This window comes from Sabethes cyaneus, chromosome 1, assembly GCF_943734655.1.
Source record: "Sabethes cyaneus chromosome 1, idSabCyanKW18_F2, whole genome shotgun sequence".
Taxonomy (NCBI): Eukaryota; Metazoa; Arthropoda; class Insecta; order Diptera; family Culicidae; genus Sabethes; species Sabethes cyaneus.
Genome location: NC_071353.1, coordinates 167,455,526 through 167,483,383, shown reverse-complemented (window position 1 = coordinate 167,483,383; position 27,858 = coordinate 167,455,526). Strand labels below are relative to the sequence as shown.

Sequence of the window (27,858 nt, the reverse complement as noted above, 5' to 3'; positions counted from 1 at the left end):
AGCACAAGCAAGCAAAATCATCCTCCGCTTTCGCTTCGCCAGTCTCGATTGACTCGCGATTTGCTCTGGTTCGACTTCGCGTTTTGTGTTTTTGTTTTATATTTCTGCATCAGAAGGTGACTAGGGTGATTAAATTGAGTGGTACTTTTCCTACGTTTAAGAAGAAAAAAAATACTCGTGAGTTTCGTAACTGTGTTGTCCATTTCGCATTGCTTATTTTTCATTTAACAAAAAAAATTGGAAAGACTGTATTTTTGGTGCTAGAAATTAAGTGTTGTGATATTGATGTGCCTAAACGTAACACCTACGCCTCTTATCTGTATCATTATCTACGTTAATAATTGGTAACCAAATTGGCTTAAAAAAAGAGTTTCCGGCTGCTGTTGGAGAATTGGCGTTTCCAAAACTGAACAAAAACCGATCCTATGAGGTGACATTCTATTGTTTATCTGTGCCTTTTTGTGGGACCATAAATGTACGATAGCACCAGCACAAGACAACCCCCACGAAACACATCTTATCACTGTTATCTAGTCCCGTTGCTTTGCGTAATTCCGCAATCCAAAAATCATTTTTCTTTGCGAGAGAGCTGGGTAAATTTTTTTCTGCCTTCATACGATTATGCAACCATGTGCGAATCGTGCCAATAAGTTTGGCTGCGCTGCAGCCCGGTCCAAGGCACCGACACAGTAGGCGAATGCAAGATAGGATGCAAGCAAAAACTGCACCAATAAATGCACACTTTGTAATTTGACGTTTTACATTTTTGTTGGTAGGTAGAATGCCCTCTTAATTTCTTTCTCGCCTGCCTATGCTTATCCACTGACGAATGGCGACCGTAAGCGGTATATGTTGTACATAAATAAATTCAATGTAGTGACATGATAGTGACGAGCCCACTCCGCGGGCAACAGCTGATGGACCTGACACACTTTTACGTAAATTATTCGTTTTATTTCCTATATGTATTTACGACAGACGATAGGAATTGAACCCTATCGGACTTGTTTCGGCAAGCTGATTAAACTTCATGAACTGCTTGCTTCAGGAATGGTGAAATCGTACAAATTAGAAAAGTTAAGTAAGCATTTCTAATGCTTCAACAACAGCATCCAACCGGACAATCGATTCCATTAGGAAATGAATTCGATTGCCTCAACCAGTCTTTGAGAGGTGCAAAACATTCCAATTGTAGGTACAAAAAAACAAGTTTGACTGCTTTGTGTGTCTTGACGAAAGGTAGATATACCGAAACTTACTTTGAGATTGCTTCAAATATCAGATTATACGCAAATATTAAGCCAACCAGTGTCAACATAGGATGAAGTACCTTTCCATCCAGCAGGCTGTGCCTGTGGAAGAAAACGTCGCTAGCATGGACGAAGCAAAAAACAAAATTTATTTTTATCCGCTTGTTGTTTGCTTTGACATACTACTTCTGCTGGTGCAGTACAGTAGCAGAGGACCAAAACATTGCAGAATATTTATATGCTTGTTAAAAGAGGGTCATCGTTAACGAACGCATTCGCGAGTGGTCGTGTGTGATGGAAGGAACCACAGTTACCGTGACGCGGCGCTAGCCTAACCCGTTAACAGTTAAGTTTGAAATGTATTTTTTCTCCTCAAACGACATGCCATGCAATCAATTATCAACTGATAAGAATATGAAATCCTGTACAGTACTTCTGGTCGAGCTAGTTATTTTAAACCTTGTCGAGTGAAGTGAAATGTTTTCCTTCCCTGAACCGGACGGAGACAGGGTTCGGATCGTTATCGATTAGGACTTCGGTCCGACACGGACGCGATGAGTAAAAGGTCAGAACCGGTGTTTAATGTTTTACTACCGACCGGTGTGCTCGGGAGAGATTGTTTTCCAAGATCGGTTTGCGATTATATAAAAACAAATATTGCTGATTGTTGTTGAAGTTCACGTAATCTTTTGTGTATGTGCGCCAGTAGGGGCTAGAAAAAATGCCCAGGCAGATAATTTAAAACTCGATTCCCGAACGTGCTTTTGGTATTTTTTTTATATATAATAGAGGTTTTCCGTCAGGTCATACCCCTCCTTTTCATATTTTTTCTCGAAAGTACTCCCAATACGAGTGACAATGCTGCAAAAATATATTTCTTTCGTTGACTCTAGAATTTACTACGATTTTTTAAACAATTGAAATTGCAAGAATGTTGAATTTCTTTTCACCAAATCACGAATGTTGAGTTTTAAAAAATTCGTTTCGGCTGCACTGTTTATCAAAATTTTCAGATTTTCTGGCAACACTGCACAACAGATTATGACATATGTGCATCAGCGGTTGAGTGAAAAGGACAAAATGAATGAAAAGCTAATAATTACCTTCTTTTTCGTTTCGTGTGTTGCTTGCCACAAGAGTAAAGAGTGGCACAGATGGTTTCGAAGTGGTGAAAATAGAGGACACTGCATTTTTGTAAAAATTATGCAATCTTGTGACACCGCTAACAGCCGACGTCCGTTGTGGACAGTGTAACCATTATAGGCTGTCTTCGTCAACTCGATGACGCTGATTCACCGCCATACTGGAATATATATCCAATGATAGATTATCTCGAATCAGGGTCATTACTCCAATCCGCACCGCTGGCTAAACCCTTAAAATATTGCTTCAGCTTGCTTCCCCCGGAGCAAAAACTGCTGACAGCGTTGATTGCATATGCAATATCAAGCCTAATGCATTCCACCAATCAATTCTTTGGAACATGCCCCTCTCCTCTTTCGTAGTCAAACTCATTGCTGTGGTCGCTGTGGACAATCGCTGATTCACTTCAACTGGTGTCGATTCAGGATTGAACTCAACCATGTTAAAACGTTGAAGTAATTCTTCGATGTATCGCTGCTGATCAAGTATAACTGCTTCAGCATTCCAACTGATTCAAATACCTAAAGCCTGACTGGCTTCTGTAAGCTATTTCATACGGAATTTTGCCAATGTTTCTTGACATCGTTGACCCATTTGTGGTCATTTGAAATCAACAAGATAACATCGACGTGTGTAAAATTAGCGCATAGATCGTGAACAGCTCGAACAAGACCAATTCGCTTCAACTCAGCATCAAGCGTTCTAAACGCGACTAGCTTGCTTCAGAGTGTAAAGCAGTAACAATCCTTTTCTTCGCTTTATGGTCAACAAGCCTTTCTGAAATTAAAGAGAAGAAGAAAACTTTTTCCAAATTACATTCTACTATTGATATTTATTCCCGACAGAAACGTATTTCGCTTACGACTTTGCAGGCTTCATCAGTGTCCGTTTTCGAACTTCGAAGTTCCTGCTGTAGCAAGTCGTGCGCGAAATACGTATCTGTTGGGAATAAATATCATTTATTATTACAGTAGACTCTCGGAAAAGTTAATCGATTGAATGGGTCGATTAACTTTTCCGAAATATTAACTTTTCTGAGTAGTCCTAAGAGTCATCGAAAATGATAAATACAAAAGCGAAAAATATATTCTCGGATACAGGATATACATTCTTAGGAATCTGGAAGTTGTAATGTAAAGAAATATATAGCAAGATCCTTATGAAATGATACTTAGTTTCTTTCAGTAAATTTAAAATAGTCGGTTAGTTTACTTTTGATTTTTGACAATGTTTTCACAATGTTCGCGTTTATTTTTTGATCTGTACTGTTCCTTCTTTTGCATTTAAAATTCAATCTGAGATGCCGCTTTTCCAGTTTGTTATCAAAAATCCTGAAGCAACTATGTGGCCGTATTGAACTATTACTACAACTGTCCGGTACAAGAGTTTAATTTAATCCCAGCTATGATGATACTCTGTATGAAGTTGTGGAAAGGCGATAATAAACCCAAAAATGAGAAATAAAGATAAAAGGAAACACACGCGTGTGAATGAACGCTTTGGACAACCACTAAATTTAAACTCTCAGAAAAGTTAAGCCAAAAATTAACTTTTTAGAGCGTTGCATGAGAGCTAATATTCGCTTAATTTTTTTGAACAATTAACTTTTCCGAGAGTCTACTGTTTTATTAATCAACGGGCTCGATTTGGCCCCAATGATTGTCAGGTTAACATAATAATAGACAAGTCGAATTAAGTGAGTAAAATTCTATCAAACGTATACAAACACATCTTAAAATAACTGTATCTTCTTCGAGGTTTACCTCTCCCGAAAAAAGCGAGTGAATCTGCCCTGTAGTATCCGCCGTGGCAGATAAAAGTCGAATAACGACGATACTTGATTAAAGGCCGCCGATTACGCCGTTCATACTGTACTTAGTGCGACGAGGTGGCAATCTCAACATTGCATTGTTCCGCAACGCTCGTGGTTAAACATTTATGTTAATCTGTCCCAACAGCGCGGGGCAGTTAATTCTCCCTTGTAAGCTATCCGCGATAAACAGTGCTCTGGAGCTAGCCCGACGAACACGGAGAGGTTCTAGATCGATCAGTTGACAGCGGCTTTCATAGCTGGGAAGACGGAACGGGTTTTTCCGTGGCAATTTTCGCAAAGCGAATCTAAGAAATCGACGCTGAACGGACTCGATTCTTTCAGCGCTGTTGTTGTAGTTAGGATTCCAAACAGACGAACAGTATTCCAGAACTGGCCGCACCAGCGAACAGTATAGCGATTCGAGGCAGTATATGTCAGAAAAATTTTTCGCGATCTTAAAGATAAAGCCTAAGGATCTTGAGGCTTTAGCGACATCATACGAGATATGAAGCTTGTACGTTAACTACAAATCTAAGATAATTCCCAAGTCTTTAATATGCGAAACACGTTTAATTACTGTGCCCTCGAGCGTATAACGAAACAGGATCGGATCTTTCTAACGGGAAAATGTGATTGCTGAGCACTTCTCCGGGTTCACTATCATACAGTTCAAGTCGCACCAAGTGGTAAAGGCCTCGAGTTGATTTTAAAAAAAGTGACAGTCGTCAGTCGAGCGGATCCGGATGTACATTTCAAGATCATCTGCATACGAGAGTCGTGGGCCCTTAATGACCAAATTAACGTCGTTGAAATAAAGCAGAAACATCGGAGGACCTAGATGTCTTCCTTGAGGTATACCTGGTGAGGCTGGATAGCTATCGGATCGACAATCTCCAACGGCAACTACCAACTGTCGGTCGGTGAGATACAAGCGAAACCATTGCAAAAGGTTGCCGCTGACACCCAGTCTATGTAGTTTTACAATTGTGATGGCGTGGTTTATCTTGTCAAAGGCTGCCGACAGGCCGGTGTACAAAACATCTGTTGTGCCATACCCTCCGTTATGTATGATATAAGACACAGCAGATTAGTAGTGGTAGAACGCTGAAACGTTAAGCCATGTTGATCAGCACTTAGATATTGCTTACAGTGGGAAAGCAGAGGTTCCATGACCACCAGCTCGAATAGTTTCGAGACTGCGCTCAACGATGTGATGCCTTGATAGTTGTCTACATCTCGTTTACTTCCTAATAGAATTTAATTTGGAGAAAGTTTTCTTCTTTTCTTTAATTTCAGGATTATCCGTTAAGCACAGCTTAACGCTATAATTTACTATCAAGCAATACCCCTCTTTTATACAGTTTATTTTTACAATAACGGTTCCCGAAACCATGTTTTCGAATGTGATAATTTTTTTCTTTCTTGAAAAAATGATAATGGCACACTTACCTGGATTAATCTTCATACGGTTTGTGCTACATCAATTGGCAAAACTGTCCAATTGCTGTTTAAGCATACGGGCATCAGTTACAGAACTAATCTGGCTGAAGTTTTTCATATCATCGCTGAAAGATAAACGGGCAACTCTCAGTTTGAAATTCACATCGTTAAAGTATATAAGGAATATCAATAGTCTGAGGTGGCACCTTGAGGGATCGCAGACGGAACAACAAATTCCTCAGAACAATTATCACCGATTTTCATTGTTATAGCTGACGACCAACGAGGTACAAACGTGGCCAGCTGATAGTTCTGCCGCAGAAGCCTAACTACTAACTTTTCCAATTTGGTTAAGGTGATTAAGTGGTTAAGCCTCCCAGTTGGCTTCGAGGTATAAGGCTGGCCTAATAAGCCAATCGTCGTATGTTCGAATCTCGACTGGGAGAGGCTGTTAGAGTCAATAGGATCGTAGCAACTGGCCCTGCAATTGTCCTGTACTCTAACAGCTGGCTACAAAGTCTGTCGTATAAAAACAGAAGGTCAAGTTTCGATAACGAAAGAAAGGTAGCAGGTAGCATATTGCATTAGTTTACTTAGCATGCTTACAACCATACGTTATGTAGGAAATGAACGACCAAAGGTTGGTCACAGGAGAGCACTGCGGTAAATCCATCCTGGTCATAATATATTGTCGACAAAATCCAAAAATATGGTCCAAAACAATGAGTCTTAACAATTTAGAAACCGAGTTCAGGGCCGAAATTTCGCGATGATTGTCAATGTGCATTTTGTCTCCCTTTTTAAGAAAGGGAACCAAAACTGACGATTTCCAAAAGGTTGGAAACTTGCCATCTGCCAAAGACATACTTAAAATACGGACCAGCGGAGTACGATGCTTTGAGTTTGCTTATTCAATGAGTGACCAAGAAAACCAAAAGGGACAACTTCAGTAGCAGATTCTATTTGTTCCAGCGTTGCAACCTCCTCTGAAAAAACGCTTTTGAACTTATCGGCAAGTAGATCACTAGTCGGCTGTGGATCGGGGCTTCAGTGGCCTGTGTGCATCATCATAGAACAAAAAGATTTTCGTTGCATCGAGTTGATGTAGGACCGAAACATGATTGGCCGACGATATGCATGATTGAGTCTCATATAGTGATCGCTTAAAATCACATTATGATGCTTTGAAAATAGACGTAAAGCTGCTCGCTTAGCTGATGATGATGATGATGTATACGAGCGCTCCGAAATCACTCGCTTCGGTACATGCCTGCCGATAACACGGCTCACAATATCGTTCCAGTTTAAGATATTTATCCACACAATACGTGATAGGACGTGACATATAGTGTCGTAGTCAGCGTTTTTGAAATCGTGGCATACTGCAGGTACAGTCTGGCGGTTCGGTTTTCAAGGACAATCTGCAGTCTTTGCTATGAATAAGCAATTCGTCAACCATAAGCACGTTCTGAAATCAAAATATCCATATTTAAATGCCTTTAAAATTCAATCGGCTGATTTTAGTGCCGGAAGTCATGGATCAGCTGTGCTACCACGGGACAGAGAGGGTTAATTTATTTTTTATTCCTTCAAAAGACTACACCTGAAACGAAAGTTCGAAATTTTATCGTCGCAGTACAAAATCGAATACAAAACGTTTCATTTTGAGATAAGCAAAACTATTCCCTTTAATTCTGCTATCTGTCTACTTCTCTGACAGATACGTCTTTTACATCTGACTTATAGGTTGAGTCATAGAGTAGAATTATATGCAAACGTTTGGTAATTCTCGCTAGACAGCCCCTTTGTGGGCTTCCGTTTCGGGCTCCTTCCAACAGATTTTTTATCACTGTTGCATTCACCTTATTTATTTTAAATTTGACGCATAACGCGCTCTTTTTGGCCGATTTGGGTGCCACTGGAAGCTTGTATGTTAACAGTTCGGCTCGATTCTTAGCTCGCTGTATCGTTTTGTATGCGGTATTGCTAATTTGTTTTCAACACATCGTTGTAGAACGGTTAACATAAAATGCTATGAAATAAATTAGAATTTTTCTGCAAAAGATTATAGTTATGTTATAAAAAAATGCTTGAAATTAAATTCTTTTTTCGGACTTTTAGACTATCAAACATGTGAGAGTTGAGGACTTTTGTTCTGGTCCTCATCCAATAATGAAACCTAAAACTATAAAACGCAAATTTTAATATTATGATTACCGAACAAGCTTACTCAACTATACGGTCTTCCAAGCTTTACTTGAGGCGCGTTCATATCTCTTTGTAAGTGTCAAAATTTGGTCCCATCCAAGCAATCCTCTGTTGTGTGCCGTTTATTTTCTGTTGCTTTCCCTCGTGCTAGCATTACTACAGTGTGTGTTTACGTATGTTCATTGATTCCGATTCTATTTACGTTATTGCGTGCTAATCCAACAGAAGTCAAAAATAACAAAACGCAGCCTTCAACCTTCGTGAATGCAATTCTATAATACGATTTCCACTCTTTGTTTTCTCCAACAAAAAAAAAGCTACCACCCGCCTGCGCGCTCAGCGGACAGAACAGAAGAAACACTAAAAACAGGTTCACGTCCATTCATAAGCTAGTAGTCTAGAGTGAAAAATACAGAGAATCACGTGATTCGCTTTTGCTCTCAGCGGAAAATACGCGCGTCGCGCCAGCCAAACGCACGCACACACACATCTACCATCACCGTTATATTTGCTCCGTTTCGTCCAGAGAGAGAGAAACAGCCAAACGTACCAATCATGTCTCTCAGTCAAGTACTAAACGTCAGCGCGAAAAGTGCTCTAGCTGGAAACTGTCTGGCGACGACGGCATTCGCCATTAGAACCAGAAGTGTAGGTCAGTTAGCAGCAGCAGCATCGACAGTGTTGTTGTCGCGAACCACGGAACAGCCGAACAGTATTATCATCAACAGTTCGACGCCGACGACGACGATCAACCCGCGGGCAGCCAACGGCAGAAACATGACGACAACGGCTTGCGTCCACAAACCGTGCGTTACGCTGGATAACATCAATCCGGCGATCAAGCTTATGGAATATGCGGTCCGTGGACCGCTGGTCATCCGTGCCGCTGCCATCGAGAAGGAGCTGGAACAGGTAAGGGTTTGTCGTTATTGATTTTCGAGTGTCTCCGATGTATAAACGACGCCACAACCCCTCTAATAATTATGGTGTGTCTGCTTTATCTTCCGCCTTTCTCCACCTTATTAGGGTGTTAAAAAACCGTTCAAGGAAGTTATTCGGGCCAACATCGGAGATTGTCACGCCATGGGACAGCAACCGATCACGTTCATTCGTCAGGTAAGTGCACCGTATATCTCACCACCAAACACAACAGTTTCGCTAGCCTAGTTTTGTTATGGTTTGGTTTGTTATTATTTTTCTGTGCGAAATTATGTAATGAACAGTGGGCGCGGGTTGGGTGGTTGCGAGCCCATTTTTTCGCTGGCGTAGCAGCGCAACGCGCCTGTGCCTCAGCAATGGCACCTGCGGTGCCCAACCACCGCAACGGTCACGTAGTAAACTATTGCGACGTCATCCGGCGATGGAACAGTCGAACCTAAATAAATGCGAATTATTTATTCTTCGATAAACTCGAAATAGAATTGGTTCAGCTCTAATCCGAGTATTGGATGACGATTGAGGGAGAATTTACTGTAGCGTAAATTTAATAAGCACGCAATCGGGCAAATTAAAAGCGAGGAAAAGTTTTCCTTCCAAAAGGTGTAGAGTCGCAATTATCACCAACCGATAGACTATTATAGGCTAAGTAAAGGATGATTGTCTGGGATGCTTTTGTCGGTGGGTTTGCTTAGCGACACAACCGCACATTATCAGTCAGTCAATCAGTCTGTTGATTAGCACTCGTCTGGCGACGTTTTCACACTTGAGAACACGACTCGGTGTGTAAATTGACCGCCCTCTCCGGGATGACATTCATATTATCGTCGCTAATAAAGAGAACTAGTATTACTGGTTTTTATTCATATGTGCTGTGTTTGTGCTTCTATTTTAATGAAGTGCGAAATGTTGCATTCGTTTCCAACGAAGTAATGCCATTGGATGTACATTGAATTTGTTCTTTTCAGCCATGTTCCTAAAACAAAGCGGAATAATCACTTCAATCATCATACAAATTTTGCAAAACATCACTTGTCAATCACTTCAACTGAAATGTTTGTTTCTGTGACGCAAACAAAATCTCATCTCTTGCACCCGGCCTTTCTATGTAAAAAAAAAACATAGTTAGCTGTGCAAAATAAGAATAGTCATACGTAAAGAACACAACTAGGAAAAACTTAACCTGAAAATAAAAGTTCAAAACAAATCCTGATGGTTGAACCTTTGAACGTAGGGTAGATGCTCCAGTAGTTGTGGTAGTACCTATAGTGGTGGAAACTCGAATTATTCCGTTATTTTTGCAGATTTTGATACAAGTTTGATGCCTACCAATAATACTGGTACTGGTAGTTCGATACCTATCAAACTTGTACCAAAATCTGCAATAATAACGGAATAATCCGAGTTTCCACCACTATAGGTACTACCACAACTACTGGAGCATCTACCCTATAACAAAATGACGTTCTCGAACTGAGTAAGATTGTAAGTTTGCCCGTTTGCCCTAGTACTAGTGTTGACGATTTTATAAACCCTCGTGGTTGCTGACGGCAGAAATCTTCCGAGTAAACGTCTGCACTATTGTAATGCTGCTATTTTTATTCCGTTTTGTTACCGACGTACCTACCTACGTGATTAATACATATTTTTTTTGTGGGTTTGTTTCCCCCTGCGGGAATGCTAAAGATGCTTATGGCCGGCAGGGTGTTTCCTACACTGCATCAATGCCCAACCGTTTATAAATTATGACCATCGACGTAACGTAAACAACGTTACGTGTGTGATTGACCAACACGAAGGCAGCAGCACTTCTTATTGCTAGGTTATTCGCATTTTAGAATGCGGAAAACCAGTAAAGATGAAATATAGGCTGATTGTGCAAATTACGGCGAAATAGTTTTCAATGTAACGTGTTGCAATTGAAAACTGTAATTTATAAAAATACGGGTTTACAACTTTCCGTGAATTTTTTGGGGAAAAATTTATACTAATTCATACTATATTTTGCAATATTTTAATATCACGGCAGTTGCTTTTTACACAAGAATTTCTTTTATGAAATTCTGCGTAACCAACTTTTTTGTACACTTAAATTTGCGTGGAAACTAAAATATCTAGTGGCTAAACCGCCGACCTTCATATTTTGCTCTTCAGCCTCGTTGGCAGGCCTCAAACCTGTCTCCGTTCCCTGTCACCGCTGCAAATTCAGCCGCTTATCAAACGGCCTCCAACTCCCTTTAAGCCCAGTACTGCCTTGTCTCTGCTGTTGCCCTATCAAATCTTTGTTTTACGCCCACACCTGGTGCCGCCTCGGGTGCACGCGCTGGTGCCTCTGTCACGACTGAAGAGCTCCTCCAACTTATCCCGTAAGCAGATACAAGCAGATATAGACCGTGAAGCCTTCTCCATAGTTAATTGGAACGCTAGCTGCTAGATGCTCGACTTTCTCAACCTGAAGAAGATCGACATTGCCGTTATCACGGAAATCCAATCTCAGCCGGAAGTTAGCAAATTTCCGACTCGACCAAATTAGTGCAGGAGGAGGTGGTATAGTCGTTGTTGGGAACCGTCGAGCTTCAACCTGAAGGTATTCGAGGCCATTGAGGTCGAAATCAATACGTCGATGGCAGAGAAGCAGAGCTCAGGACGGTACTGACGATCATTCACGATCCGACTGGCCCAAGCTGACTCGGCGAATGAAGTACATTATTGCCGTTGCTCACAATGCATGGCATGGACGGTAGGATAACCGAAGGAGATCTCAGAACGAGACCATCCTGGCGGAAGATTTCGAAGCCGGTTACGACATCCTGGAACCGAACTGTACGACTAGAACCACTAGCTTGAGGATTCACTCTATTCTGGACACTCCAAGAAACAATTTGGGTTTTATTACACTCTTATGATGGCATTTAAGACCAAAATCTCTCTAACAAATGTGGCCATCTCCGCAGTGCCGAATGTCTTTGAAGAACTGTCTACTGACCACTACACTGTGGTTCTGATGCTTGATGCCTCTACCGATACAGTCGGTCCCATCGAAACTACCACCATCGTGTCAATTGAATCATGTTTCAACGTATCGTCAACGACAACATCGATTCCCAACGATCCCTCCAACGAGCGATTTGCCGTTGCCCGGACAAGCGTGGCCCCAATTCAACAAAACCAGGTGAGCACCTCTCTTCAAATAGATTCCACCACCAAACATCCTATAAGGTTGCACAATGTATAACTGCGCCAATAACAGCGTACTGGTCACTGGCAAAAAGAATCTATGACAAACAGTCTTTCTAGGATTATCCAGGAAAGAAGATTCGAGAGCTAAGAAACAAGGAATTCCAACAGAATCTCCATCAAATTCCACCGCATTCAAAACCATTCTGGTCCATGACTAAGGTCCTTAAAAAGAGACGACTAAAGCCTATTCCTCCTCTTGTCTCGGCTGAAAGCTCAGGCGATGGTATTTTGTGAAAAAGTGGACGCGCTGGGTGAGCAGTTTGTAATGTCCCACAATCTGGGGCAGAACATTGTTAGCCCACAGAAGTACTCTGTTCCGGAGGGATTCATCGGGGATGATCGATTAGACAGCTCATTTGCTATCGTAGCAAATCTGTTCAACCGATGCTGAGGCTTGGCTATCAGCATCTTTGGCTCGAGCAGCACGTTCCTCATGCTTGGCTACTTCGCGTTCATGTGGAAGGTAGCTAAGGTCCTCCAGCGCCAAAACTGGGGAAAGATTCAGCTGTTTTCAAGAGCTATCGACCCATTAGCTTACTTTCTACCCTTTCCAAGCTGTTTGAGAAGTCAATCCAAAGCTGGATTCTTTCGTTCGCTGATGAGAATGGTGTCTTCCTGGAGGAACAGTTTAGGTTCCGCAAGGGAAGGTCAACCGTCTATCAACTTCATTGAGTTACCAACATAATCCAGCGAAACAGGTCAATACCCAATACGATAGAAATGGTGCTTTTGGATTTCGAAAAGGCATCCGACAATGTGTGGCACGACGGCCTGGTGTTCAAGCTGCATCGATACAATTTTCCGATGTATCTCATCAAGATCATAAGAAGATATCTGTCTGGTAGAGCATTTCAGGTATCTTTGAATACTATCTGTTCACAAACATTTAATATCCCTGCAGGTGTGCCTCAAGGAAGTATCCTGGGGCCCATTCTGTATAACATTCATAATACATCTGACCTCTTTCCCCGTCCAGAGCGTGGTGTATTGTGCCAATTTGCGGACGACCCAGTAATCATGTATCATCATGAGGTCGATTACCGCGGACTCTCGCTAACAAAATCATCAACAAATGTAGCATACTCATCCGGTCGTTGTACCCGATGATAAGCAGAACATCCAAACTGAGAAATCAGCTGCAGTTGTCTACAAACAAATCTCCAGCGATAGAGTACGCGGTCTCGGTCTAGTCGAGTTGTTGTTGTCAGCTTGTACAAAACAAATGTTTGATCTTGAAAGTACCTCCTTGGACGAGAACAAACGAGGTGCATGGTCGAATTGTCCTGAATACCCTGGAGACTAAGCCATGCATACAAGCCAAAATACGAAGAGAGGTGTTCATTATGCATTAGATTAGAGCATTGGTTTTGGTAAAATGATATTATTAATAACTATCTTATAGCCCGATCTTAGGCGAGGTTTCTTTGTCTCCGTCATTTGTGCATCTATTATCGTAACGAAAACTCTCATAATGCAAGAAACAAAACCCTTTTTCTTCATTAGAATGTATCTTCTTCCTTTGACCGTTCCCCTCCTGAGACTCTCAGCCAAATCTTTTCTACGTTTTGGAACCTCCTCTTCGTTAATTGCCACCATATGCCCCTCTCAGAAAATTCCTCTTAACGTTCAGCAACTTGTACAACCGCTACCGTTCCAAATGCAAGAGAAACGAAACCCCTTTACCCATTTGAACCTGCCTCCCCTCTTGTAAGAGACCGTCTCCCTCTTTTGTCAACCCTTCTGCGCTGATTTTTTCATGTCCAAAAACATTTGTTTGACAAACGACGTTTGTTAAAGAACCGTCCAGACATTTCGGAGTTATGGTGCTAAAAATATACCTTATAACTACAGTTTTCATCTGCGGTCTAAAGTCAGCAAAGCACACCGATCTTAGAACTCGATTTCTGGTAAAGCTTAAATCTCAACCACCTGATGCAATCAACTAGGAAGGCCCTGTAACGGAAAGCCACCGGCGTTGATAGAGAAAAAGCAGCAAAATTTTTCATCGCTGCAAGCGATTCGGAACTTCAAAAAGAAGAAAGGTGATGTAAGATCGTCATGCGTTTCGTGAAAAGTTCCCATCTTACAAAATATACGTGCAAGCGGAAAAATAGGTCACAAACAAGGCTACTGCGCTTGTTCAGTGAAAAAGTTCTACGTTCAGAAGTCCGAAGGAACCAAAAATCATTCAAACGGTTAATCAAGTGCGGTGCAAAAGACCATGAGTTGTAGTAGCCTGTAGAGGACTGTAGCTCTAAAATTTCCGTAATCATGGAACAGACTTGGAGGCAAATTAGCGCACCGGCTACAACAGAACCAACGAACGCGCAAGCTACAGCTACTTTGAGGCGGCGTACGGTTCAGTCACACGAAATGTGCGGTGGCAGATAATACTAGAACTAGGTTTTCCGATGAAACGACGTACGCTGATTCGAGCGACGCTGGAAGGGTCAAAATCATCATGGTTTTCCGTATGACGTCTATATCATCGGAATCAACCGTGGAGCCGTGGAAGACCCCTTAATGTGTTTGAAATGGGAAGGAGCGAAATTTCGAACTGCCATTAACACTGCCAAAACAAAGTACATGATTGCTGGCAGAAATCGTGGAAGTCCAAACGGTGTTGGTGCCGAGGTGGAGCTGGATGGGAAACGTTATGAAGTAGTGGAGGAATTCACATACCTAATTTTTATTGTTGGAAACGTGAAATGTTAACTAAATTGGCAGCATTTCGGCCGTAGAGGAAATCAAGTGTGCCTTGGTTTAAAATCACCATAGCGAAGCAAGAAGTTTTCCATGAACAATTTAGGTTCCACGAGTTTCTACCGGAAGAATCTCCCTCAAGAAGAAACAAGATTAAAATTCCGGTAGCAGTGCTCAACGCCTCCTATCCCTGCTGGACGGAACGATGGGCTGGGCATGTTGCCAGAATATCGGACAACTACCCTGCAAAGATGGTGTTCGTCTCAAATCCGGTAGAAATAAGACGACCAGGAGCGCAGCGAGCAAGATGGTTAGACCAGAAGAATTAGAGAGCGGTAGCCCACAACCGAGATAACTGAAGAAACCTTGTTCAACAGGCTTTGTCTTAAGACGACAGGCCACTTAAGTAAGTAAGTCTGATTGCTGGTTCTCAAAGTATCAACATCTCTTTAGGAAGGACGGAAGTTTTTGGCATGATCCAGCAAAGGTACCGCTCTTGCTGCTCAGCCTAAGCGTTTTCGATAGCAGAAATTATTATTCACCAAACGATACGATTGCATAAAGCTCATCAAAAGTAATGCAGACGATTTCGTAACGTATGACGGAATAGTTAATTGACAATGTGAACATTAAGAGCTTTAGCGTCTGTCCGCGAATTAGTGCAATAGTTTGTTTTTTTCTTGTAGGGTATGAACTAACTGCATTTAAAATAAAAATATATTAAATATAACCCAGGTACCTGCAAATAAAAAGCAGCAGAGTTAAACGTAAAGGATGATAGACACGGAGTAATTTTGAGAAACGAGGAAGCAGAAGATTGTTTGGTGCAAAAATCAAACAGGATAAGGGGGCTGGCAACCAAATAATGGAAGGACGATGAGATGCACATAATTTTATGTGGATCGTGAGATGACCGAAAGGTTGGAAGCAGCACTTCGATGGACACCTGAATTACGTCTAAACGGAGAACCATGGCCGCGAGGAGAACAATTTCGATGGTGCGACAAACGGAGAAGAGGTGCCAGCCCCAACGATAGGTGAAGTTAAGAAGACCTTCAAGCAGCTAAAGAACAATAAATCCATAAATCGTATCGAAGCGGAGCTTATTAAACTGGGACCGGAAAAGCTTAACCACTTGTTCGCACCGGCTGATTTTAGAATTTGAGATACTGAACAGTTGCAGGATGAGTGTAAGGTTATCTGCCTGATTGGCAAACTGCGCTGTGAGAACTGCTGTGCGACCACCGTTCTCAATACTGCCTGCGAAGCGCTCTCTCAAAACATTTCCCGTCGACTATCACCAATTGCCTATAGATATGTGGAAATTTATCAAGCCGACTTCGTTGAAGGGCGGTCAACGACACTGCACTAGATTTTCCAGAAAGGCTGTGGGTAAAGAGTTCCCACGCATAGTTTGTTCGTCGACTTTAAAGCTGCATGTGATGATATCGACCGCAAAGAGCTATGAAAAATCATTGGACGACAACGGCTCCCTGGAGAAGCTCACTATCAGACTGCTTAAAACTACGATGTGGCTTGTCCAGTTCATTCGAATCATGCTTCGTCAAGGTGATGGCCTCTCATGCTTGCTGTTCAGCATAGTGCTACATAATGTTATGAACCGAGCGAATAGTATATCACTCATTCTACAGCAGTTCTGATCAGCCACACCAGGTTATCCGTAAATTCGTAATGATGCCCGACGACGTAACAAAGATTTGGGAGAGGACGGCGAAACTCAATTTTACTGCGTATTCGAACCACCTCAATAGTTTTATAATCAGACTATTTATCATCGACCTAATTTGATAACGAAATGATTGTACCTATCGTTTACGACTGCGCTGATTCTTCTCTTTGGCAACGTTGAGTACTTGGCTGAGAGCACTGATTATGTATTAATGCCATCATGTTTTATATCAACCTAAAATGCAGTATATCAGATAAATCTGAGTTAATACCAATAACACATTATAAAGCAAGAGAGGAAAACTGAGTTCTGACGAGATCACAGTGCATTATCTCAACAAGTATGAGCCACCACCGGTTAGCTCCGGTAAATCACCTTATCGGCGACAAGGGGTCGATCATTAGAGGTCGCGCACGAACCGGTTCAGTCCACTTAAAGTCGATGCAGTTTGCAATACGAATGTGGTGGTGCATTTACCTACTAACTGGCATCGCTACTCTTGAGAGAGTTGCCTGAATATTTGAAACAAAAGGAAAAACACCAAAAACATGGTTGCGTGGCAAACGAAATCCGCTGGACTTGTCGAGGTTGAGAATTGCGGGTGATAAAATGAAACGCAAATATTAGTCCATCCCCTCACATCACAACTAACCAAATTATAACCACGTTGATTATGGTGTGTCAATTTGGTTCCGTGTCTGTCGGTGCTAACAACAGAACACAAATAAAATATTTGCAATAACCATTGCGGGAGCGGTAGCGAGCGTTTCGTTTCGCGACTAAAACAAACACCCCGGCAGCATTGGGGGCAAGCCCCCAACAAGCTTGCTGGGGAATGTTTTTCCACCGCTGCTGGCCGGCTGCCGTCATTGGATATGCAAACAACTGAATTACGGCGTAACATTGGTTATGAATTCTAGCGTTAATTATCAGTCGCAAAATTTGTTTTGAGGGTCGAATAAAAAGCCACATTTAGTTTTTGAACGGTAGGTCAAATCGGTTACAACCATCTCAATTGTTTTGAATTATCGAAATGGTTATGGTGGTTTGTGTTGAGACCAATTTTAAAACTTGTTTTGTCGCTGGCTACATGACACGCGATACGATTCCATCAGCTGGCGGTGTGCCGGCCGGCTGGCCGGCTTGTCCCGGTACCAATCAACGTTTATTACGGTTAATAGACGTTATGCTAGCACACAATGTGATGGACGACAAATAGAGAAACCGCTAGAAATGTTGTTATAAGCCATACCCAATGTTTGAAAAAATCATCTAATGAGCTTCCATGGGAGATTCAGCTTGCTTTTTCAATATTCTTAGGTATTTTTTCTTAAATACTCCGACAGTCTAAGCATCGTTTACAGTTTACTACCTGTCGTGAAATAAAGCAACAAGAGCTATTCATTGTTATCTGCATGTTCAAACATTACCTACACTACCACTCCTTGTGGATTCGAGCTTGTCAATTAATGTAATCCATACTGTGTGCAGATTATGTCACCAATGAATGAGCTCCCGCAATTTGATGTTATCATAACCTTCAGTGAGCAAATTGTTATCAGTTGAGTCCTAGGTTAAATTGTGAATAATATGGTCATTGGATTGGTTTATTAATTTTGTTACCTTCGAAATTAACATAAACTGACGAAGAAAATAAGCCTTGTCTTGTATTCGAAGGAACCTAAAAATTGTTAATGAAAAACATCTTGTTTTGCTATGGTGATTATAATCCAAGGCAGACTTGATATATTCTATGGGTAGCATCTCCCTCTTCAAGCTAATATAACTTTCTTAGCGGCCAGACAGCTCGAACCGGAAACAAAATTTTCGTCTGATACACAATCTAGACTGATAGCCAACCGAAGGGCTTGAATCATGGCTTAGAAATACCTCTTTCGGAAATGGCAATGTACAGCATCACTTTTGTTCAAACTTGTTGTATTTTATGTTTGAAGATGCTCGGAGTAGACCTATCCATGGAATAGTACTGATCATTTCCGGAAATGTGCGTCTTTGAAAGAGGGAAGTAACTTTCGTCGTCCAAAACAAAGCATTTTCCGGAATAATTTTTTTTTTCAACCAGCAGCATTGGGATTTCAGCGTCGAAATCTGTTCCTCAATGTATTCTGGGGGCTGGGGGTTTTGGGCCAACAAAGTAGATAATTAATATTTTTTGAAACGGTGGTTCTACAATTGATGAGGAGACGGTAGGGGAAAGTAATTATTTTTTTGTGGAGGGGAAAGAGCGGGAAGGTGAGGGGAGGGGGGTTATTAGTAGCTACGCTTAACAGGTAGTCGTTGTGACTCCTACCTTTTGTCCAATGCTGGAAGATGCATGAATCGAACAAAGCCATAATCTAAGATTATAACCGGATTTTTGAACCCACAGCCCCCGCCAGGGAACGTGGCTCGTTGGTACCCGTGTACCTTTGAACCGCAGAGGCGCTGGACAAAAGGAGACTGCGCAACCCCCGTGTTAAAGTAGCGACGTATGTGGTTGGATGATTTTTAGACACAAATAATGTCTCTTCCTCCGTCAACTGTAGAATTGTCCAGCGCCTCTGCGTTTCAAAGGTGTTCGTATGGTATTCGTAGGTCGTATTCAATCTCCAGCTGCGTGTAGAATTTATCCTTGTCGTTATCGGTACTTCTGAGATGAGAGCTGTGCACGTTGATGATGCTTACGTTGAAGAACCGGCCCTTGATTCTTAATCGGCACATAAAAGCAAAGCCATGGGTTTATACCGTCTTTAGACATTACCCTTCTTTATCGACAGACTTCGCAGCCGGCTGTTAGAGTACGGGAAAATTACGGGGCCAGTGCAACAATCCTACTGACTCTAACTAGCAAGCACCGCCTAGCCGAGATTCGAACATACGACGATTGGCTTGTTAGACCAGCATCGTACCTCGAAGCTAGCTAACCGGCACATTCGAGGATTGATTGGTCACCACCCAATCATCCGTTTCGACATCTCGCCCATCACTATGAAAGCTGTACCCAGCTTATGTGTGTTGCCACAGCTCTGATAGATGGTATGTCCATCTCTGAACATGAAATTGTTATCGACGTATATCCTAATGATGCTTTGATTTTCCTGTTTGACAGCATCGCTTGAATCCAGCTCATTGTCATCTGATCAGTTCCAACCGTATTAATTGAAGCGAAGGATGTGTTTTCGAAAGCGCCTTCAATGTCAAGAAAAGCACAGAGTGCCGTCTCTTGATACGTAAGCGACTATTCAATCATTGTCACTAGGCTATACAGTACGGTTTTCGTAGATTTACCGTAGATTACCGGCTTAAGGGTTGGAACCGTAGTCTCCAGCTATTTGTCGTCGGTGTAAACGAGTAGGTAGCCGTTCTTAAGCTGGCAATGGCTTACTACTTGGAACTTCGCGTTCATGTTTGGCGACGCAGTTTTCGTCAACTGTTGCCGCTCGTTCTGTCATGAAAGCGTTTCGCGGTTGCTGGTTGATAGAAAGAAGACCCGGTGTATTCCTCGTTGAGAAGTGTCGCTTGAGCGCAACACGAGACTATTTCGGTGCCCAGTGCGCGTGCGCGAATCGCTGTCGAGATGAAGCTTAGTGCCGTTGTTACTTTATTTCCAACTACACCCAAAACTTGAAACTATTACTTTAAAAGGAATAACGAAAAATTCTTCTTTTAGTAACAACTTTGTTACTTAAAGAGTAATAGCGTTCGTCGCCGGTTGAATAATAACATATACTAATGCACATTGTATACATTATACAGCCCAACTGTTTGCTGTTTGCGCCTGCGCTTTGAGTTACATTCATAGCATGACTGTTGGATAGCACTCAATACAAAAACGCTGAATGTGAATGTGCGTTGTAAGTTGAATTTGCTAACCGTTACCGTTTGCATCGGGGGACTAGCAGCCCTATTCCTTCCTATAACAAATTACAGCAACCGCGGGCCGTAATTGAACGAAAACTATTCGGCTGAAAACTATCATCCGGAACTGTCTGTTGTTTTTTTTATTGTAAAGATGAAGACAGCATTACCATTTGTGCAATCATCAAAACATCTAAGCAACCATGTGCTACTCGTACTGACAGGAGCATCAGATGGGACATAACAGAGAGCAACGTGACCGACATTTGAAAACACTTTGGCACCAGCTTTTCAAAAGGGCCAATTTGAAAAATGTAAATAAACCGAGTTGGTTTTTTTTCCTATGCTAACCCAGCAGAGAATAACCCTTACTCGGTTTGTTTACATTTTGCAGATTGGTCCTTTGAAAAGTTGTTGCCGATTAGCATTATGTTCGATGTTAGATTTGCATCTGTAAAGTGTGGGCGTATTAGTAAGTTTTGTTTGCGTATTCCAATACGAAAGAGTAAAACTGCGCGGCCAGAATTTCTGGGCAAAAAGCAACTAATTATCCATTATTGGATATTTGGAAAACCATGGTTGTTTACTGAATTGCAGTATATTTTTCCAGCTAAAGTACAACGTTAAACGAGTAAACGAGAAATTGTTCTATTGAGGCATATGAATAAAACAGTTTGCATTGCTTTTATTGTGTAAGCCTTACGGAAGAAGTAAAACAAACTATTTTATTCTTACCGGCCATTGAATTCTAGAATATAGTTCTGCTTAGAAAACATAAACTATAGAGCTTATTTTCAACAATCCGCTCTGAAAATAATGAATTGATATGCAAACGAATACTAATTTCCAAAAGTTAAACAAACTAGCAGCTCTGGTCATGACAAACATGTAATCGGTTTCAATTATAGGGTTCATCTACCAGTAATGGACCCTTTTCATATTATGAACCCAGGCATATATTTTTTCTAGCTTATAATTAGTTTTGTATATATTCGGCTTGAAACAGGATAAAGTTAACATCAAATACACTTTAATTTATAAATTTATTTATTAATAGTTTATTTATTTTCCGAGTTCGATAATCAATGTATAAATGTCAATATTTTACCAAACGAATATTTTTAGAAGGGGAAAGTCGCTGAGAACATTGTGCTAGGCACCTTCCAGGGAACGATGTCTTACATAATTCAGCTCATTAATCACAATTGCGGTACATTCATTGCACAATTTGTTGCACACTGTGCACTCAAGTGACACCTTTTTGACACCTAAACTTTAAAATCTTGGAATTTAGCAGCTTTGCCAACTTTAACATTGTCATACTGAACAAACGAGCACAAGTTTGAACTGATCTGAACCTTGCCGGCACAATAAGCTGCAATTTAAATAAAATTGGCACGAATATGGTGCATAGTGTTCCAAGCGACTTATCATTGTATTTTTAGCAAAATCTATTAAACGATTTACAATGCAAAAGATGTCACATTTTGCAAATCTTCTCCATGTGAATACGTTAGAATTCTTGTAACAGCTTCTGTTTGTAAGATTAATGTGAAAAATACAGCTCAACAATATGATATGACAATATTGTTAAAGATGTAAACATAACTTTTTGGGCATTTCGGGTAATCAATTAACTACCAACAATCAACTTTTCTCTCATAAGAGAAAGTAACTCAAGTACAAAAATGTCTTCTTCTGCTTATTATACCCTATAAGATGCAAACGGACAAAAGTGACGTCGATCTGCGAATGGATCCATGAAGAATGGTTTGAAAACTGAGAATAGGTTTCTAAAATCACAACTGCTTGATTTCGGCGCTAGTGTACACATACGCTAGCGCTAAATTTAGTTAGTGAAAAATAGAGTAATGAGCGAATATCACATCGATACAGCTACAAAAACTAATCTCTTACTAACACATATAGTACAATTTGCGAATGTGCGGTTCATTGCAAAAACGAATACATAGATGCAGCAGTCATTTTTCTTGTTACTTTTAGATTGTTACTCTTTTCGTCTAATGTACGGTCATAAGACGAAAAAAGTAATAGATTATTGCTCAAAAACAACAAAATATTCTCCCCGAGTTTTGGGTGTACCATCCAGATAGTTACAAATCGCTTGAACTTCACGTGTTCGTGGACGCGAGTGAGCAAGCCTATGCAGCAGTTGAATATTTCCGTATTGTGGATAACAGACAGGTCAAGGTCGCTTATCAATACTACGGATGGTATTGATGGCGGTGTTGCTGCGAGCTCGATTGCGGAAGACTAATAAGAAGAGTCACGCGTTGAAGAGACGCAAAACCTATTTCTGGAGCGACTCAACGTCTGTCTATTCCTGAATCAAATCGGACGTTCGGAGATATCGGCAGTTTGTAGCCTTCAGAGTCAATGAAATTCTGAGCCTGTCAAGTATCGATGAGTGGCAGTGGACCTTGACCAAGGTCAACTTAGCTAACGAGGCAACCAAGTGGGGGAAAGGATCCGTTTGAAATGTGGATAGTCGTCGGTTTCGAGAACTGGGCCGGACATTCTGTACGAAAATTAGACATTATCGACAACGATTCCGGAAGAAGATACCGACGAAAGTGACAAGGAACTGCATGAGGCGCACGCGTACATCCATCTGGTCAGACACCCAGTGATCGAAGCTGACGAAGTTCGAGTGACTTCTGCGTTTTATAGCGTATGTTCTTCGTTTCGCCGATAGTCTACGTTCATTAGGTGAATCCACCGATATTGTCGGGCTGACGAGTGAAGAAATACAGAAGTCCGAACGAACACTGTGGATGACTGTGCAAACTGAGGCGTTCCCGGACGAAGTGCCCATCTTGAAGAAAAATCGCGTAGAAGGACGAACTGGTGGGAAGCTTACCAGAAAGCACCGAATTACGTGCTGCTGGACTATTATCGCCGAAAATATCGCCGTGCAAACGACGAAACCGTCGTTAACCAACTGCGTCAAAAGTTTCCCGTTTCACAGCTACGAGTTGAAGTACGTATGTCTAGGAAGCGTTGTAAATGTGGTGCCGTGTTTACAAAGCGATGCCGGTAGCTCCAAAAATGGGCCCACTTTCATCGGTCCGGTTGGAATCCTTCGTACGTCCATTCTCGTATGTGGGCATTGACCTCTTTCGTGTCTATTTGATGAAAAGTGGTGTTGCAAAACGATTGGTCTACTTGTTCACGTGTCTAACAATACGGGTCGTTCATTTAGAGAGAGTAGCTAGTCTGTCTACGGATTCATCGCTCGATGTGATCCCGTACTATCCAGCTACTCAGTTAGGTACTACCTTTCCAAACGCGCACGTCTTCTGGAGATTTAACCCACCTACCACTTCTCACATGGGGGGCTGTTGGGAAAGAATGGTTCGCGCAGTGAAAGCAGCATTAACGTTAGTCGTAAAGAAAGCAATACCTAGTTCAGTAATCTTATGGGTCAGCTCTATAAACGTCCCATACATAAAATTCCAGAATTTTGCTTGACTGATGTATTTCAATTAAATAAGCAAAATCAGAGCAGTTGAATTTTGAGCAAACCTTAAGATCTGTATTATGTGATATTTCATAAATTTGCCATGAAACAACTAACAAATGGCCCGGTTTTGTAAAGAACAAGAACGGGGCTTTCAAATGGAGTAAAACTTTTTTTGGCGGCCATCTTGGATTTGGTCGCCATATTGAATTTTATAAAAAAATCGCCGTTTTCACCATGAGCCCCCCAACCGGTTTTTATTTTAAGACCACCATTGGAAAACTGAGAAAAAATGCTATAAGGAACTTTCATCAAATTACATGCGTAGTGGCATTAAATAAACGAAACAATTAATTATTTGTATCAAGGTTTACAACTCTCATATAATGCAATATCTTGCTAGAGAAAATTAATTGTTTTATTTAGTATATGCCATTGCACACCTAATTTTATGAATGTTTCTTATAGCATTTTTTCTCAGCTTTCCGATGGTGGACCTGAAATTGAAATCGATTAGGGAGATCATGGTGAAAACGGCCATTTTTTGATAAAATCCAATATGGCGACCCTGTTCTTCTTCTTTACAGAACCGGGCTATTTGTTAGTTGTTTCATGGCAAATTTATGAAATGTCACATGATATAGATCTCAAGGTTTGCTCAAAATTCAACTTTTTTTGAAAGTGTTAGGCCCGTTGGCAAGCGAGGGGTCCACTATTTCGAGGTATTGAAAGTGTAATTCTTATTTACACGCCGGTAAGGGCAAGAATACCGGATTGTTAAGTCAGTGTCATACCTCAAGGTGTCAACTGGTAGACATATCAATATATTATATTTGTTCTTAATTTGTGTCTTAATTATATTTGTTTTGCAATGTGATATTTGTTTCAATGCTTGTCTTTGCAATTCTTAGTTTTTTCTCGCTTTATTCAGTTTTCCAAAAAAAAAAAACAATTAACACTAAGCTGCTAAAGCCGATGCTTATGTTGGCAGCAAACAAAAATATGCCCGAATATTTTTATCAGAATAACTTTAATTCTGGATATCAATATTGGAATTTTCAACTATCAGTCGTTTCGCTACTTGACAACTATCAAAATTTCGCTTGGTTACAAGCTTGTTTTTCAACAAATCCCACAGCACAACAAAGCTTGAAGCTTCCAAATCAAGACGTCAGTTGAAAGCAAAATGATCAAAACATTTTAATTCAATGAAAATTGAACCTATTCCATACAACGCCCGGTTGCTAATCAATCGAAGTAGGTAGATTCTCGCAACCGAATATAGTAGGTAAAGGTATCGATAAACAAAGGCGCTTGGTGACAGAATTGGTGACGGATGTCGGTCGTGACGTTCTACATTACATACCTAGTTATTAGTAGGTATTATTACCTTTTACGAGAGATGTTTCTCACTGGCAATCTGGAAATTGTGATAAGCAGCATACCGACCGACCACCGACATTGTGCTCACTTGCTATTGTGCTAAGTGATAGCGATTTAGAAATCGACGACGACGGCGATGGGGTGACCTCGGGGTGCACCGCCAATTCATTCAATAAATCTTCGCACAATATAATGAAGCAGAAGATAGGATTGATAAGTTTTCAAATCGATAATAGCACTCAGCGATGCTAACGATATGTGGCACCACCTGTAGTATAGGTACTTACCCTTTGGTTTTAAAGAGTTTCCACAGAGGAACGTTCTACATCTCTTCATTTCCTGTCATCGTACAAAATCTATACCGAGGGATAGAACACCGCTAAGGAGAAGCAAACACATCGTAGCAATCCTAGCAATTTTAACCTATTTTATAAGTCATTACATAATAGTGAAAAAATTTCTGTTGGACGTAAATCATTTAAATAATAACTATTAAATAGTGAAAAAACGGGGTTTGCTTTTCATAAAGGCTAATTTTACCACCGGATGAAAAAGTTGCGCACTGAGAAGATAATAAATTGTTATGTCACGCGAAGTGTAATCCCAGCGACGTGAAAGTGTGTCTTATGACGATAGAAAATTTAAGAAAACAATTACTGTACAATCTTCCACCTAGTGATAAGCCAACGCTTCGCCAGTCAACCTTATCTGCCTTTATTTGTCTTCCGTCAAGTTCTAATCCGATTGTCTTGTTGTTTGTTTCTCGGTTTAGGTCCTCGGCTTGGTTTCCTATCCGCCGCTGTTCAACGACAAAACGATCCCGGACGATGCGAAGCAGCGGGCCCGTGCCATCCTGGACGGCTGCAAGGGCGGTTCGGTGGGCTCGTACACGGACTCGACCGGTATCGAGATCATCCGGCGGCACGTGGCACAGTACATCCAGGACCGCGACGGGGGCATTCCGGCCGATTTCAACAACATCATCCTGTCGGCCGGTGCGTCCGGTGGCATCAAGGTGCTGATGTCGCTGCTGCGTTGCCCGATCGATGGGAAAATTCCCGGTGTGATGATTCCGATTCCGCAGTATCCGCTCTATTCGGCGACGATCGCCGAATTCGAAATGGAACAGATTGGGTACTATCTGGATGAAGACAACAAGTGGGCGTTGAGTATTGCGGAGCTGAAACGTGCCCTACAGGAGGCAAAGAAGACCTGTGCGCCGCGGGTGCTGTGCGTTATCAATCCGGGCAATCCGACGGGACAGGTACTGTCGCGGGAGAACATCGAAGAGATTATCAAATTTGCACACAGCGAAAAGCTGGTACTTTTCGCCGATGAGGTCTACCAGGATAACATCTACGAGAAGGGTTCAAAATTCCACTCGTTCAAGAAGGTTCTGATGGAAATGGGCGCCCCGTACAACCAGATGGAGTTGTGCAGTTTTATGTCCTGCTCGAAGTGCTACATGGGCGAGTGTGGTATTCGCGGTGGATATGCTGAGGTTGTTAACATGTGCCCGGATGTGAAGGCCATGCTGTTGAAGTGCCTCTCGGCACAGTTGTGTCCAACCACGATTGGACAGGCTTGTATGGATGTTGTGGTAAATCCACCGAAAAAGGGTGAGCCATCCTACGAGCTGTTCATGAAGGAGAAGCTGGGTGTGTTGGAATCGCTGAAGGAACGTGCCAAGATGGTGGCTGATACGTTCAATTCGATCGAAGGTTTCTCCTGCAATCCGGTGCAGGGAGCGATGTACGCTTTCCCCCAGATCCGGTTACCCGCGAAGGCGATCGAAGCCGCCAAGAAGGCCGGCCAGGCACCGGACGTCTTCTATGCATTCCAGCTGTTAGAGAATACCGGTTAGTCAACCTTCTTTTCACTGAATTTTAATTGGTTTGTTAATTTTTTCCCATTTTTCCAGGCATTTGCATCGTACCCGGTTCCGGATTTGGGCAGCGCCCCGGCACATATCATTTCCGAACCACAATTTTGCCACAGCCGGCCAAACTGAAGGAGATGCTTGGCATCTTCAAGTCGTACCACGAAAAGTTCTTGCAACAGTACAAGTAAAAGGAGATGTAATTCAATACAGTGCACATTACTAGTTTTAAACCGTTGCGGTTAACGAAGAAAACTCAAAACTCAACACAGCAATTTGATCGCGCGCGGAATGGTCTGACCTTCCCACAGCACAGGGAGGAATCCGAAAAGTGACCAACTATAAAATTACACCCCGAACAAAAAAAAAGAATATTTCTCACATTATCAGAGCTGCCATCATTACGGATCACACGCCCCCTAGTTAGCTTAGCCGGGTTTTGTTCCTTAGAAAAATTTAAACAAAAAACTGCTACGGAAATAAAGCATGCTTGTTTGACTGGATGAAAGAAAAAAAAAAACCAAAAATTGGCAACTACCTAATTGGCAATGTCGAAATGAAAAAAGACAATAATTTTAGTCACATGCTAGAAGAGAACAAAAATTGCAAAATTAGAAAATTAGCTTTGTTCCTTGCAGTTAATCGATATTGTTGTACGTTCTATCCTCAATGTGTATTTTAATGTGTTTAGAGAGCATCCAGTGCGAAATTATACAAAAAAAAAAACAAAACCATTCGTGTGTACATACACATCTAGATTTATTAAGAAGTACCTATTATACAAGTCACCGGAGCTTTCTTTCAAACAGCGGAAAAATAAAGATCCACCAAAAA

General features: G+C 41.5%; 1 protein-coding gene across 3 annotated transcripts; it reads left to right on the top strand.

Moving 5' to 3' along the window:
- Nucleotides 1-22: 22 nt before the first annotated feature.
- Nucleotides 23-27,858, top strand: LOC128739136 (alanine aminotransferase 1). Of its 3 annotated transcripts, none has more exons than XM_053834554.1 (5): nt 23-116; nt 8,172-8,766; nt 8,881-8,970; nt 25,918-27,004; nt 27,067-27,858. In XM_053834554.1, exons 2-5 carry the CDS (start codon nt 8,410-8,412, stop codon nt 27,213-27,215), a joined length of 1,683 nt encoding a protein of 560 aa, XP_053690529.1. In that variant the 5' UTR covers nt 23-116; nt 8,172-8,409; the 3' UTR covers nt 27,216-27,858. The 3 variants fall into 3 exon arrangements, with proteins under 3 accessions (XP_053690529.1, XP_053690520.1, XP_053690511.1); XM_053834545.1 differs by having other exon boundaries at nt 37-141; XM_053834536.1 differs by having other exon boundaries at nt 44-177.

What these genes read in the sequence shown, in the direction of transcription:
- LOC128739136 (XM_053834554.1), top strand. Translation starts at nt 8,410, where the DNA reads ATGTCTCTCAGTCAAGTACTAAACGTCAGCGCGAAAAGTGCTCTAGCT. An exon ending in CGATCACGTTCATTCGTCAG is followed by an intron (nt 8,971 to 25,917) that starts GTAAGTGCACCG and finishes TTCTCGGTTTAG; the next exon opens with GTCCTCGGCTTGGTTTCCTA. An exon ending in CCAGCTGTTAGAGAATACCG is followed by an intron (nt 27,005 to 27,066) that starts GTTAGTCAACCT and finishes CCATTTTTCCAG; the next exon opens with GCATTTGCATCGTACCCGGT.